The sequence below is a fragment of the Xenopus tropicalis genome, chromosome 1 (genome assembly GCF_000004195.4).
Source record: "Xenopus tropicalis strain Nigerian chromosome 1, UCB_Xtro_10.0, whole genome shotgun sequence".
Taxonomy (NCBI): domain Eukaryota; kingdom Metazoa; phylum Chordata; class Amphibia; order Anura; family Pipidae; genus Xenopus; species Xenopus tropicalis.
The window spans coordinates 164,299,186-164,315,833 of record NC_030677.2 but is presented as its reverse complement, the minus strand read 5'-3'; the positions used below and the strand labels follow the sequence as shown (position 1 = coordinate 164,315,833).

At 36.7% G+C, this 16,648-nt stretch overlaps 1 protein-coding gene across 1 annotated transcript in view; it reads right to left on the bottom strand.

Moving 5' to 3' along the window:
* The window catches only part of wscd2 (WSC domain containing 2), a 41,111-nt gene extending 35,098 nt beyond the window's left edge, over positions 1-6,013 (bottom strand). The window contains 1 exon segment of the mRNA NM_001113082.1: positions 5,352-6,013. Within this exon segment, the coding sequence (NP_001106553.1) occupies positions 5,352-5,733 (382 nt within the window). The 5' untranslated portion in view covers positions 5,734-6,013.
* Positions 6,014-16,648: the final 10,635 nt, after the last annotated feature.

The following is a 16,648-nucleotide window of genomic DNA, read 5'->3' as shown; positions in this document are numbered from 1 at the left end:
TGATAAACCATAAAATAACATTTCCTCATGGAATTGAATCTGGCCCAATATTGGCCAAACTGGCTATTAGTTTGTGCACACAAACTGGCCAATGATCCCCTCATTTAGCCATCAAATGATTATTGCCATCATGCTATTATTTCTGTTAGGGATTCGATCTCAGATTTAACCAAATAATAACATTTTGATTCACTTCAGTTCAGTGCATCCCTAATTCATCATGGTTTCCTGATTCATATCTTTTAAATACAGGGCATTTTCCTCTTTAGCCTCTCTTTTCTATCACACTTTAGGTCAGGGGTCTCAAACTCGCGGCCCGCGGGCCATTTGCGGCCCACGGTACAATATTTTGTGGCCCGCACCAACACCTCCTCAAAAGCAATGAATGGATCGCGATTTTTATTGCAATTCAAGGGATAATGCAAGGCACGGCGGGCGGGAGCTGCTGATTGCGGAAATGACGTTATGCCATCATAACAGTTATTATGGGAAGACGTTCTGTGTGCACAATTAGCTGCTAAGGAGCTAATTGTGCACACAGAACGTCTTCCCATAATAACTGTTATGATGGCATAACGTCATTTCCGCAATCAGCAGCTCCCGCCCGCCGTGCCTTGCATTATCCCTTGAAAGCCAATTTTTTGTGAAATCCCTTATGCGGCCCAGCCTCATCCTGACTTTGCCTCCTGCGGCCCCCAGGTAAATTGAGTTTGAGCCCCCTGCTTTAGGTGCATTTATATGAAAGCTGAATAAAGTTTCTAAAAGAAAACCAGCAGTGTGACCGGCAGGATCAGCCCTTTCACATCACAGATTTTCATATTTGAACATATGCAGCAATTTTGTTAAACCTATCTTTATAAATTATTACTGTCATGGCAGTCAGTGTTTGCGCACGAGAAATGATTCTGAATAATTTATAGCCATGAATCTCAGCTTACAGTTGCAACTATGCCTTTTCTGGACAAAATTGGACTGCTATTTTTGATCATGTACATTGTTATCAAGATACAAACAGTTAGCTGGCATCTCACCAGCAGCACGGAATGTTGCCCCAATGACAGGAGAATGTCTGCTCTTATACAAAAGAATCTACCAACTGGCAGATGATTAGTAATTATTTTTTATCAAACAGGTATTTTTATTTTTCATATAGATTTAGAGATATTAGTCGTTTGAGTCTGTCATCAATAGGGCATTGCAACTTGGAATCAGCCAAATAAAGCAGGCAAAATCTTTCAGCAATTCACAGTGTGTGTCTGTATTGGTCGCACATGCAAAACAAATTGTTATGGTGAGCAACTCACAAATAAATTGTCAAATATATTAGCTGTAATAAAAACAATAACTATTTGTAAAACAGATTTATTAAAAATTCACTACAGATTAGTGCATTATTTTATAACAGTGACAGTGCCCTTTTAAAGGGACACTAACACTAATAAATACAGATAGATATCCCATATTTTTTAGAATGAGCTTTATGCACCAGCCTAAATCTTCAGCAACTCTATAGTAGAAATGATCCAGGCCTGCAAAATTATGCACCATCTTGGAATTTGTTATAATTGTCAGTGACACTGCACATGCTCAGTGTCCAGCTGTTAAGAAGCTAAGCATACGGGTCTTTGCAAAGCATCAAGCAGAAAATTAGGTTTGCCTGTAATATAAGCTGATGCTACAGGGCTGATTATTAAATGCTGATGCTAATTGCACTGGTTTTGAAGCTATCATGTATTGAATATTTGAATAAATTACTAATCAGCCTTGCATGGTGACATTTATTTTCTATATTTACTATATGTTGTGAGTCGGTCCCTAAGCTCAGTAACTGACAGAAGTACAGAGCATGTTCAGTGAATTAGTAGAAAAGAAGATGGGGGGGCTACAAATTTGTAGGCACAGATCTTCACTTCTAAAGGGCTGTAGTTGCCTTGTGTAGTTACAGAACCCTAAAACATAATCTGTAGCATACTTAGCCTACTTCTTTGTTTAGCTCTCATTTTACCAAATCATTATTGGTATTATCTGGCACACCTTTTTCCAAATGTATTTTTTTTTTTCCAGATTTATTGAGTGCCCTGTCCAAACCAGCAGTCCCTCATGTTTATTGCCAGCTATAGGAAGCAAGTAAAGAAGTGGGATTTATGTGCAGAAAGTTTCAAAACACAGGTATGGGATGTGAAATGAGTAAACCTGTTATCCAGAAAGGTTTGAAATAAAGGAAGACCATCTTCCATAGACGCAATTTTAACCAAATAATTGCAATTTCTAAAAATGTTTTTCTTTTTCTCAGTACAGTGCAGTACCTTGTACTTCCTATCCTTACTACAATATAATAAATCCTTACTGGAGGCAAAACAATCCTATTGGGTTTAATTAATGTTCAAATTATTTTTCAGTGGACTTAAAGTATGGACATCCAAATTACAGAAACAACCCTGGTCCCCAGCACTATGGATAACAGTGCTCATACTGTACCTGTACAACATTCCCATTTCCCATAGTGACCTATTTAAACGAAAAAAAATCTTTATATTTGTGTTATTGGCTTTTTCTATAATAAATTCATGTTCATAGTGCTCTGCTCTTTCCAGGAAAACCTCAGGTCCTAATAATTCCAGATAATAAATCCTATGCCTGTATGAGCATCCATACTATAAATTGCAGAATTACAGGACAACCACCCTAGGCCCCAAACACAGGAAGACATCACTATTTAATAAGGTAAAAACCCAAACAGTTTGCCCCCCAGCATCACTTCATATCAATTTCTGGTCCTTCCTAAACCTATATTCTTTTTACTAAAGTCATCATATTGTGACTTGGATTGTTTGATAAATAAAATGAAACTCGGCTCTAAATCAAGAACCCTGTGTAACAGTTGACAGCACTGCGATAAAGAGCAACTGAGTGACAATATAACCCTAACAAAGTGATGATCAGCTGCACACAAATGGACATGCATGGCTGAAGTTCCTGCTTGCAGGCAGAGTAAAAAGAAAGTCATTATAAACAGAAGATGCTAGTTTAATCAAAATTCTGGCACTGTACATCTTCAGTAGTCTGTGTTGTTTCTTATATCATCTTTTTGCTTGTATTATGGGTAATTCTGCTATTTCCCTAAATACCACAGTAATCCATTATATGGCTGTCACTGGAGCAGCGTTCTGTAGCAATATGTTATATAGCATCTTCCCACAAGCCTACTTCATCACTGACAACACATTTCTAGCTGTATAAGATTTAGTTTTCTATTTCATAGAAAAGCCAATTCCCACTGTTATTTTTCTTAATATTTATCACTACCTGAAATATTCATGGGACAACATTTTTTTTTATAAAACTGTTCTACAGTGTATGAATTCATATCTGTTTCAGTTCAAATAAGTTTTTCTACAAGGAAAATATATCCCTTGAATTATGTATTGTTTTCTTCCATTTATTTCCCACAAATAGACAGTAAAATATAAGATCTTATTTTGTTTATTTTGTATTTGTCCTAATATTCTACTATACATAGTGAGGACTGCCATATTGTTGCATTGTAACAGACATTATCCTTATTACTATGCTTTCCCAGTTCATGGATCTCTATGAGTGCACCCACAAAAGACATTCAGATTTTAGTGGTCAAAATAGGTCGTAAACACAAGATCATAGCAGTTCTACCCATATTACATGCATTTGGAGCCTATAAAACAAACTATAAAACACCCTTTTATACCAAAAAGGAGATGTGTCAGTGCTTCATAGCCCCATAGCTCCATAGGGAGGTTGCCCTTTGTTAGTGTATATCATATTCTGCATATTCTGGGTGTGCCTTGAATCTCTTCATGGTTTCAGATTTCTGACTATTGATTACAGAATGCATTTTTATTGACTGTCTGCAAGGTAATTAGGAGAATAATTATTCTTAATTGTGAGGGCTTATTCATTAGAAATACCTAGAAACCATAAACAGCATTGCAGTATCCCTATATTTCCGTTTGTCTCACACTATCCATCACTTTGTGCCTAATGGCAGCTACATCACATACATGAGTAAGCTTATTTATACTCCATTTGCGAATAAAAGTGGCCTTAACATTCAAGCAGTATTCAAGATCATCTAGCATGTATAGTGAGTTCTCTTTTGTGCTAATGGACAAAGATTAAAGGGACAAAGTAAAGGCTGTAAAGATTGATTATGCACCAAAGTACTGAGAAACATATCATATTTCTGCTTGAATATGAAATAGTGCATAGAAATAGTGAAGCCTCCTTCCTTAACCTGGCCATACATGCACTGATACAATCATACAAAACTATTTGTGTGTGGGCTCTGAATTATCATCTTGATAATTTTCGTACCATGACGATCAGTTGTTTAGTTGATTGGACAGGTTAGAACATTTTGGTCAGATAACGATAAAATCTGTGTTTTGTGTATCTTATGATATCCTTTGGGGACCTACAATGCATTTCTGGGATGTCACTTTCGTATGACTGGTGTCCTCCAATTACTTTATATTCAGAACATCCTTCAATTTATTTTAAGTACTTTATCCTACAATTTCAGTTTGAATGTTAGTTTTTGATTATTGCATTTAAACAAACAATCGATATCTGAATGTTTGTTGGAAGAAGACAAAAATCTAAACGTGTATGGCCCGCTTTACTCTCTCTATAGAACATCTCTCTTATATTTATGATTACAATTTAAGCTATATTTATAATACATATATCTGTATTAGAATGTTATCCAGAATGCTCAGAACCTGGAGTTAAAGGGAGAAGGGATCTTTCTATAATTTGGATCTCTACTTTGTCTGCTAAAAGATAATTAAATATTATATAAACTCATTAGCATTGTTTGAGCATTAAGGTATTGTTTTATTATTGCAGAGAAAATGGTTTTACATTTTTGAATTATTTGATTAAAATGGAATCTATGGATGACCTTCCTGTAGTTCATAGATTTCTGAATAATATATTTCTGGATAACAGATCCCATACCTGTACCATTTAGACCTCTGTTTCCAAAAATCTATGATTTATCTCACTGCAGAAGTCTGAATCCTAGGCATAGGAAATAACTCCACTAAACTGCACATACCTGTATTTGGTGACAAAATAAACATACAGCACAAATAAACACACAGCACAAATTTTAAAATGAAATTAAAATATTTATAAAAGTTAGAATTAGAAGATAGCATTATTGCTTTAATGGTCTAACTAGAGAACCTTCTGCATACCACCAGACATTATGATTAAACTAAGAGCAAAAATACATGGAAGTTTCTGCTGATTTGAGCTGAATTTTGAGTTATCCTATATTCGTATTATACAATTGTTAGTTTGATGCTTACCTCTACATTCCTCTTGCTCTCTCATGCTTCTGCCTTTTAAAGCCCTGTTCCATGTACCTCCAAATTCTCCTTGTTTGATCCTTTCTGGAAGTTCTTTCCCAGGGGTTTTGAGCCATGGTCCATATCGCCTATGTGTACTTGGAGACTCTGGAACTTCTTTAAATACTCTGCTTAAAGGGGCAATTCCAAGTTCTTGGACATCTGGCCCATTGCTAGTGCCATCTACTGAAGTCTTGTCATTGTCTGATACAATTTGTTCTCCTTCAAAACTAGCATGGAGAAAAACCACACTGCCAGCAGTTAAATAAAGGATTATAAAAGTAAAAAATCGCACAGGCTTCCGTCGAAAATAACGCTGGAATTTCACAATTATTTTGGCCATATCTTGTACATTTCATTCATTGATTTTGCTTAGCGTTGCTTCAATTTCTTGCAATTTAAATTACTACAACAGAAAGCGGCTTTTTCTTTACACAAAGTAATGCAATATATACCAAATTATCTGCATAAATATGTTATAAACAAATCTGTTTCAGGTCAAATATGAAAATAATTTGCTTTATGAAAATTTTCTTGGATGAAAACCCTGGGTTTCTGCTAAAAATGCCTGTTCTGCAAAAATAAAATCAGATTATTTTCATGTTGCTGTGGTTTCCATCTCATTTTATTTTACTCCTCGCCAATGAAAGTTCCAAAGGGGGGCCCTAGAGACGCCACTGATGGACAGATCATTTTGAGAAAATTGAGAGTCTGAAGGTGGTTTGAAAGCTGATCAGCTGACCCAGCTCTCTTTCATTTCCTTGGCTTTCAGCTCTTGAACGCAGATTGTGGGAAGCATCGCTTTAATGGAAATGACACTGCTCGGTTTTCAGCAAAGAAAGGCCCCTGGGTAAAAAAAACGCTCACAGGAGACCCTTGTTAAATAAACCGTCATTCACTTTTATCCAGGATGAAGATACTGGACCTACAAGTCAAACAGAGAGAAAAAAACTCATTAGCTTTTATCAGTCTTTGGGATAAGATTACAAATGTTTTCTAATTGCCAACCTCATACAACATGAGCCCAAGAAATAAATATTAATTACCAAATAAAAGCTTAATTTGCCAGTGTCTCTTTATATACACCTAAATGTTTTATGCTTTGTACAGCCCTGACGTTCCAGAGACACAGTTTGCAGTGTTGCAACCCTTTCCATGCTGTGGCTTTTTCGGGTTTTTTTTTTTTTTTTTGCAAAGTTGGTTGAAATCTATGGCAATGAATGAATTTCATATTAAATGTTTAAAATGTGGCCAGTATTAATTAGACCATCCCATATTTATTGAGAGGCTTTGCACTGTCCTCTGTGCAATTCTTCAGGTTCCCTTATTTTGATAATTGATAAATCAGTCTCTACACTTTTATACATCATCTCTCTTCCTTTCTTGTTTCTTTTCACCATCTAAATTATTTACTGTGGGAATGATGTCTCCCAGTTACTCTAAGGGGCAGAATTATAAACAATTATAGAAAAACCTGTGTGAGTTAAGGAACTCAAGTGGGATTTCTGGCAAAAATACCTCATTAGTTGAGGTTTTTTTCCATGAGCAGGCTTTCTTAAAGGAGAAAGAAAGGTTGTATTACTGGGGGGTGCCAAGATGTTAGGCACCCCCTAGTGATTGTATTCAATTACCTGATACCCCGGGCTGGTGCTCCTGTTAGTGAGAAAATGCACCGGCCCGGAGTCCTCATCCATCCTCTTTCTTCATGCTGGCTGCACATGGTCAGTAAAGTGAAAAGCGGCACTTTAACGAAAAAGTCTCTATTGAGCGCACGTGGGCCCTGGGAAGATCGCTCACCTGCATGTACCCTGGGCCAGTGAGATTTTCTGTTATTATGAGCACCAGCACGGGCTATCAGGTAAGTAATTACTATCACTGGGGGGTGCCTAACATTTGGCACCCCCCAGTTATTTTAACTTTCCTTCTCCTTTAAATAATAACAATTTTGACAGCTTTTATCTGCCCCTAAAATTCATGTAACCTCTCATGGCCAAGGTGACTGCTGAAAGTATCTTTAGTCAGTGATTTACCAGTGAGTTACCAACCATGCAAAGTATATCACAAAGACAATCATGCATGGTGAGGGAAACAGGTATGTATTTATTAGTGATACACAGAATCCAGGATTCAGTTTCCATTCAGCCAAGGATTCAGATTCAGCCGAGTCCACAAACCTGGCCAAACCAAATCCGAATCCTTAAAATCATGTGACATTTCGTCACATTGACATGTAAGCTGTACGCAAATTTGGATTTGGTTCAGTATTCAGCCGTATCTTTCACAAAGGATTTGGCAGAATCCCAAAATAGTGGATTCGGTGCATCCCTAGCATATATTGGATATATATTACCTGCACTAGGATTATATACCTGGAGTTTTGCAAGGCCATTTTGCAATCCTATCTGATTGTCGGTGGCATAACAATAGCACACTGGGCCTACATGCAAAGATAAATGCAGAGGGACCTGATGCGCACGTTAGCCCATAACCAGCCCTCCCTCACCCGCCTACTTGCATCTCCCACTCTTCAGCCACTCATGCTGGGGTAGGAAGAGAGTAGCTTGGGAGGAGGAAATTCTAAAAACTGTAGAGGAAGCAGTCTGGGCCCCTCACAAACCTAGGGTCTGATAATCGTAGTTGATCATTCCAATCTGTAAATTTAATCTGCTATTCCAAGAGGTTAGCAGGCAGAAGAATCGCCAGATGAAGGAGAAAAAGAAGCGTCCGTCATCACTTCCTCTCATATCAACAGTATTTGGTCATATTTGTGTATGGCCACATCATACAGTATAAGCCCATTTGGCCCAAGGGCTTATCTATAATACCTAAGAGTGGCCAGGTTATGTTCACCTCAACTGCCTTAAATGTCTCTTTTTTCAGCTATAAACAATTGGACTTGAACAAACCTGAACCACGAGCTTCATTGTTTAATTATATACCTCAAATTTCTCCAGACTGCAGTCTGAAATTAGGGTGTTCTTATGACTTTCTATGTTAAACAGCAATGAAAACAAAAAATAATGGTGTTTAATGATTGAACTTGAACAATAAGTACAGTTTGACTTTTCTAGAAAGACACAAATAAACACTCTTCATTAGAAAAATGTGCCACCAAGCAATAAGGTAATATAAAAAAGGAATTTAAAGCATACTTAAATGAGTAATATGAAAAAGCCAGTGAGCATAATGCAGAACATTTTTATTAATGTACATTGTATTTATCTTTAATTGATTTGCACTGAGTCATTAACATTGATAATTGCAGGCTCAGCAGTTATTCTGCAGATTCTCTTTGATTTTCAATTACATCTTATAGAACAGTCACACATCTTGGCTTGTCTTTAATTAGTGTCTTCGCTCTCTGTGGATTGCAAAGCATGACACAAAGAATTTTGTTTTCAGCATCTGAGAACAGTAGGCCATGGCAGAGACCTGTATATCTAAAGGGCAACTGTCAACATGAACTTTAATAAAGGATAAAACATCAGTTTACTAATACTGTATGTATAGCTCTGTTTTGCTGTGTAGGTAAGGAATATACCGAGATCACAGGCCTTATTATAAAACTGTAGAATTAAACTGTTTTGTGGAAATTAAATTGCCTATTTCCACAGCATTAAAAAAACATTCTATCAATATCATAGGAAAGATAACTATAGATAACAATAGTGAAATGGAGATAGCATCTTGTCTGAGGTCTTAGACATATTGTTCATATATTCATTCAGTTGGCCAAATCTGATTTAAAAAAAAAGTAACAAAACATAGACAGTTTTTCAATTCTGACAATTAATAAATTGGGCCATATGTTCTGGTAGCCTGCCATTTACCCAAACAAGGTTGATATAGAAACTTGCATTATATTTTTACTTCATTTGTGTAAAATTATAGCATTAGTATACTTTATTTCTCCTTTACAATTCAGTAGCCATGATCTAAACTGGGAAGGCTGATCATAGCAGCAATGCCTAACACAGCTATTTAAATATATCCAATTAGTTAATCGGATCTCCCTCTGTTGAGTACACCCCTTAGCAAGATACCATTCTCCTAAACCATTGCAGATAACCTATTTATCTGGGTGGTGTTTCATCTTCATTCTGCATGTTGAACTGTAGTTTTCCCCAATAGAACTGCTTTGTGTCAGAATATTGCTTTGTTGGTGATAACGCATAATAAAGGCTTTTGAAGCACACAGGACAGATTCTAGCACCAAACTTTTCCTTTGATGAACAAAGACCCTCTGGATATATTGCTTCTTTTACCATCAAGCGGGTTTAATAGAAAGTTTTGAAAGAACTGCCCATGGGGGCTTGACTGTGAAATGCATTAAGCCTGATTTCATGTACTATTTAGTTATTAGGTTTCACAGTTTAGGCAGGTTTCTGCTTCCATGCAAGATATATTAATGCATTATATGGACAATTTTCTTCTCAGCAAAATGGTGCTGTCAGACATCTTAAGCACATCCTTAATCACTGAACTGCATCAAATAGACTTCCTCTTCTCAATATTAATTAACAGCATTTTTAGCGATTATTCTCTTAAATTCAGATATAGTGGCGGGTGTTCTTATTGCCTCTGAATAACTACCTAGTACAGGAGCAATCCAAACAAAATATAAATGTAATAGAATAGGCCACTTTCTGCTCTGATGGATTATAGTCAGTTATCTGAATCTGAATAAAGGAAATAACTCATATTAAACTGATAACTGAAATTCAGAGTTACAGGGTGTTGTAATCTTCATGTTTTATTCTACAGCCCTTGTTATATAAGCCCCCTCTGTGTCATAAATTTATATAAACTTGGTAATGCTACCTACATAATGTTGATGACAATGAAGAAATAAAGAACATGAAGCATTATTTAAAGTGTAAATGTCCTGAACTAAACAAATGAGATATACAGCCTGTTTATAAATATCTGTGCCTAGGCTCACTTGCCCTTGGATAGAGAAATAGCCCTCATCAGCTCTAGGAATTTGTGGGGTTTTTTGCGCTAAAACACATATTTTTTGTGGTAAAAAAAAATATTTTTTGCATTTATTATGCGTCAAAACTGCAAACAATCAAAGTAAAAATATGCAATCCCAAAGCTGTCATGTAGAATCTAAAGATTTGTTATCTATGTTTCTTTTATGGTCTGTGGTATAACAATGGGTCATGATTTTGCATTCACTCACCCTTTTGCATCATTTTAAATGATAACTTTTCTACTAAGTATGTTAAAAAGAATTAAAATGTTCCAAAATGACAAAACCACCATCCAGACACCACTGGCAGAAGCAAGTTTCTACCTTCCATATAAGTAGGGCGCACAAGTACATCAGGAACTGCAGAAAAACAATGCCTACAGGTGCAAGGCCCAGAGGAGCCCTGTACATAATGTAAACTCAAGTTATGTATGAAGCACAGAGCTCTCTCATGCTCCTGAGCACTGTGCTGTACCTTACAAACAGAGCACAACAATGGGCGCAATACACAAGGTGTAATTTGCACTGGCCAAAAAGATCAATGTATAGCTTTGTCTGTAATAATTAGCCCACATCATATGTTTTATATTTATCACTTGTCTTCATCATAAATGATTTAAAAAAAAAAAATATTCATTACTTATATGAGCTTCAAATATATTTAATGAGTTAAGTGCTTTAGGTTGTACATCTTTAATTACATATATAATAGAAAGGAAATGCAGAGAAAATCAAGTTGCTGAATATTTAATAAAACATTTTCATGGAGCATCTGAGAGAAACAAGGGACGGCTAACATAGTAAAATAATCAGGGGAATTGGAAAGGACAGATAAGATGGAATATTTTGAAGGGGATTTACATACCTGATATCAGTGACATCTGAGTATATAAGAGTTTGTAAATACTGCGGACAGGGAGAGAATGATGTTGTTGGAACATTGCTACTTATACACAATATAATGGCAGAAATGTCTGGCATATATTCTCAGAAATATGACATAACTGAATTTATTTTACCCTTTTTGAAATGAGCTCTTACTGAATGCCCAGAATTGAATATAAATGCATTTTTTGCATAGGCACACCTGATTCCACAAATTAAAAGGAAAAAATGATAGTCTATTTCTGACTTATAAGAGCTATTCCGCCCCCCCCCCCCCCCCTTCATTAACTTCACTGTGTTTTGCAACCCCCTCCCTCACCTTGGTCCCTTAGGAAATTATGGATTCTGGGATCTGCTTTCCAGAAGGACTTTGTGTAAAAAGCAAGCTAAATCCCTGGACTCAAGTGATCGTTTGAATGAGCATTTAAAGACATGCATTTGTATCCCTCAGTTCTTTGTGTCCAGGAACCCCTACTGTGTCTGGCATGGGCCTTAAGCTGGCCATACACATTGCAATCTGCTCATTTGGGGACCTCGCTAATTGAGCAGATCTTGTCCCGACATGCCCACCAAGGTGGGTCATATTGGGCTTATTCGATCAAATTAAAATTGCAGGCGTAGGCGCCGTTGAACTGAGGACCACATCAACAAGTCGATTTTGTCCCCAAACTGATGGGAAAATTAAACCTGCCTTATCGACATCAGCCCAATTTTAGGCCATATGGTGGTCAGGTAGGCCCATACATGAGCAGATTAACTGCTGAATCGGTCTAAAGAACCCAAATCAACAGCCCATAAACTGCCTTTGTATGGCCACCTTTACAGATTTCCTAAGACACAAATGTACATACAGTACATACAGTACATACATAGACCAACTTTATTGCAGAAAATAGTTGCCATATAAGTGAAGATACATATAAAAAACCGATGTACATGGGAGGAAAATGAGATTGAGAGAATAAATGAAAGGCAGTGTCACATGGAACAGAAAGGTCAAGGAAAAGAAAAATAGATAGATGTCCTTTGTTTCACTGTCAGGATCTCATTAGCAATTTTATTGTTCTAGAGCAGTTGACAAAAGTTAGATTAATGTAGGTCAAAAAAAGATTATTTTGACTCTGGGACTTTAGATGATATGCTTTGCATTTCTAACTTACTGGACCAGTAAGGCCATAAAGTAAAAAAAAACAATTTTTAAATTGTAAAGTCTGTAATTGTTCCTTCGCCACCTATTTTTTAGCAGAACATCTTCTTTTGTATGAGAAAGCTTTTCATTTTATAGCTCTGTGAGTCCTGAACGACATTTGTCTCCTGCTTATCTTCCTATGTAAAAACCATTGCATTCTACACAGCTTATCTGCTGTCTGCTAAGGAAATGTGTGCCCTACCCTAATTTCAACTTGAACGGCTGCCCCAGTGCTGGGTGGCTCTATATTATATTTAAATGCATAATAAACCTTTTCATTTTTTAAGGCTCACTGGTAGTTTAAATATTATAGCACATGGCGCATGTGCTTTTTGCCTCCATGTCAGTAAACATATTTCCATATAGCACATCAGTGCCCTCTACAAACCAATCAGATAATTGAATTCATTAATATAAATAAAATAGTAAAATAGTATATTTCATAATATATCAACCTAAAAGAAGCAGGCATTCAGAAATAATCTCAGCTAACAGAGGATTTAGAAATGAATCATACCCAGAAACAGACCTGACATACGTATCAGTATCCTTACTAAATTATCCAGGGGGTTCATAAGCTGAACAATAAATCTTATCCAGCAACATATTTAGATTGTTTGACACTGGTATACTGCCATAATTTGCCCATAAATTGGTAACATTGCAGTGGAGTCAATATGAGAATATGAAACTCAAGCTCTTGATGTTAGAAAGTAGCTCAGTATATCACTGAATACAAACATTATGGGGCAGATTTACTAAAACTAGAAGTTCTCTCATTTTATTTTTTTAAACCACTAATAAGTTTGAAGCAAAGAAACATTTTCCAGAGAAGGGAAGGGACATCTGCCATTGACTTCTACATGACCTTGACAGGTTTTAGGTGGAAAGTTTTTGGATTCGGAAACAGCACAATAAATCACAACTTTTTCGGGGTTTGCGACTTTTTCCACATCCACACCCCGACCCGAAAAAAAGTTTCGGGTTAGTAAATGCGTGTGTCTCATATACTGAGAAATGTGACCTCTTCTGATTATGAAAGTGTTTTTTAAAGGAGAAGGAAAGGTAGAAACTAAGTAAGCTTTATCAGAAAGGTCTATGTATATACAGCCATAAGCACTCACAGAAACACTGCACTGACTTCTCTGTCAAAAGAAACACAGGATTTCTTGTCTGTTTGTCTCCTGTGCCAGAGACAAGCAGCTCTCTCCTCTCTCCCCCCTCCCTCAAGAGTGCTAAGAACTCCATCCCCCCCTTAGGAATGTGTGATCTGAGCCAATCAGCAGGAAGCTTCCTCATAGTCTTACAAACTGCACATGTACAGGGGTCTGGGTCTCGGTGCAGGAGCAAGGCATTATGGGAACTTTCTTTACACAGCTCAGCATTTTTTTTTTCCTATGAGGCTTCTGAACATCCGAACATGAGAAATATGGGGAGACTTAAGGGCACTATTGAGACAACTGAAGGTATGCCTGCAGCTTGAGATTAACTCTTAATTAGCCTTTTCTTCTCCTTTAAATGCTAAGAGAGTTATTTTCAGGAATTCTGTGACATCCCAAACCCTACTGGTTATATCAATGTAAAAGAAAATGGTTGGCTTATTTCTATACAGCATTTGGTGAAGCTGATGCCTCCATTATTCTCTTTTTTAGCCATTCAGTACAGTGACTTCTGCCCGTTGTCTCAGATTGCACATGCAATATCTGCATCACAGATCAATGCTTTTCATATTTTTCTTATAAATCCATCTCAACTGTAGTATTATATTGATGCACATATACTGAGCAAATAATGCTGGGATATTACATTTCTGGAGCATGGAATGGTTGGTCTATTAAATATCTACCTGGCTTAACATAAGTATTTATATGAGGGAAGATGTAAAACTTAAAGGAAAACTATACCCCAAATTTTCTATTTAGGATTAACCAATGGCACATACTACTAAAAAAGTATATTTTTATGAAAATGATTTATTGTGAAGCAGGGTTTTACATATCAGCTGTTTGTGCAGCATATTTTTATAGAGACCTACATTGTTTGGGGGCATAGTCATCCTTTAAAATGTATACCGGAATGTTAAAAGCTTCTTAAAGGAACAGTAACACCAAAAAATGAAAGAGCTTTAAAGTAATAAAAATATAATGCACTGTTGCCCAGCACTGGTAAAACTGGTGTGTTTGCTACAGTAACACTACTATAATTTATATAATAAGCTGCTGTGTAGCCACGGGGGCAACCATTCAAGCTGGAAAAAAGGAGAAAAGGCACAGGTTACATAAATGAGAACAGATAAGTTCTGTAGAATACAATAGTGTTTTATCTGTTATCTGCTATGTGCCTGTGCCTTTTCTCCTTTGAATGGCTGCCTCCATGGCTACATAGCAGCTTATTTATATAAATTATAGTAGACTTTCTAAAGTAAACACACAACTTTTACCAGTGCAGGGCAGCAGCACATTATATTTTAGTTACTTTTATACACTTTCATTTTTTGGTGTTACTGTTCCTTTAAAGGGACGCTGTTATCAGAATATAAAGTGTTTCTTTTTTGCTTGAAAACAATGTGTAATATTGCATACTGTATTGTAGTTTTGGGAAGAAATATTTGACAACAAAAAGTTATTGCCACTTGTTAATCTTGCACAGAGGAATCCATTTTTTAGTGCTCAAATGACCATTTTTGTTTCTTATCTGGTAAACAACAGATGCCATGGTCCCACAAGGCAAACAGTGAACAATCATCTGTTATATAAAAAGCTTATTAAAATGTACTGCTCTTTTGCCTGAATTTCCTGTTACTGATTTAAAAGTGAAATAGCTAAGAAAGCTTAAGGTGGCCCTGCACAGCCAGATCCGCTCGTTCGTTTGGTGAGGGCACAAAATGAGCAGATCTGGGCTGATTTGGCCATCCACATGCCATGCCACATCAGGCTGATGAGATTGCAGCAACCATTGAGGCTTATAGGAACCAGTCAGAAGAGGACTGAATCAATGTGCTTCTATTTTAAAACCTTGATTATCTATGCCTTATTATTAACCCAATCAATACTTTTGCTACAAAATCAGTAGAATGAGACATTGTAATGAAAGGCTGGGGAGGGAGTAAAAAATCCTGAAAAAATAGGAATTGTCATTATCTAATGACAATAATACAACCTTATTGTGAACCCTGTGGTTTGGTTCAATAAAAGCCTTTTGTTTGTTTTAAAGAAACTGTCTATTTCTATTTTTGTTTCTATGTAGAAGCAGTGAGGTTTAGTTTATAGTAAAAAAAAAAAACCAGTGTGACCTAGGGTCTAACACAGGGGGCTCAAACTCAATTTACCTGGGGGCCGCAGGAGGCAAAGTCAGGATGAGGCTGGGCCGCATAAGGGATTTCACAAAAAATTGGCTTTCAAGGGATAATGCAAGGCACAGCGGGCGGGAGCTGCTGATTGCGGAAATGACGTTATGCCATCATAACAGTTATTATGGGAAGACGTTCTTTGTGCACAATTAGCTGCTAAGGAGCTAATTGTGCACACAGAACGTCTTCCCATAATAACTGTTATGATGGCATAACGTCATTTCCGCAATCAGCAGCTCCCGCCCGCTGTGCCTTGCATTATCCCTTGAATCGCAATAAAAATCTCGATCCATTCATTGCTTTTGAGAAGGCGTTGGTGCGGGCCACAAGATATTGTACCGAGGGCCGCAAATGGCCCGCGGGCCGCGAGTTTGAGACCCCTGGTCTAACACCACTAGCTGGAAATTGCCTTTTTATTTAAGATAGAGTTACATGCATTTTCTGGCTTATCTTCTGGTAATTTAGGCAGTATTTTGTTGAGGTCATATGATGTTTGAGCTGAAAGAAAAGATCAGATCATTGTTTTAATCAGTGATGCAATTTTCCCCCTTGTTTATAGCATGAGATGAGATGAGAATATCTCTAGTGTTTTATGGAAAACAAATTAAGCAGGTTCAGAGAACTCTCTACCAAAGTGATTCCTGATTCCTATTTTGCTTTTGACTTTGCTTGACAAACCTTTCAAAATATGTTTGTAAAACAAATCATCAAAATGATAGTTTTAACAGACCTTTAAGTATTTCTATATCATAAACAGGAATAGAAAGCCAAAATCAGACCTCTCTTATACTGAATAGTTGATTTACTATAGTCTCTCTTGTACTGAATGGTTAATTTACTATAGTCTATTTAAAGAAGGT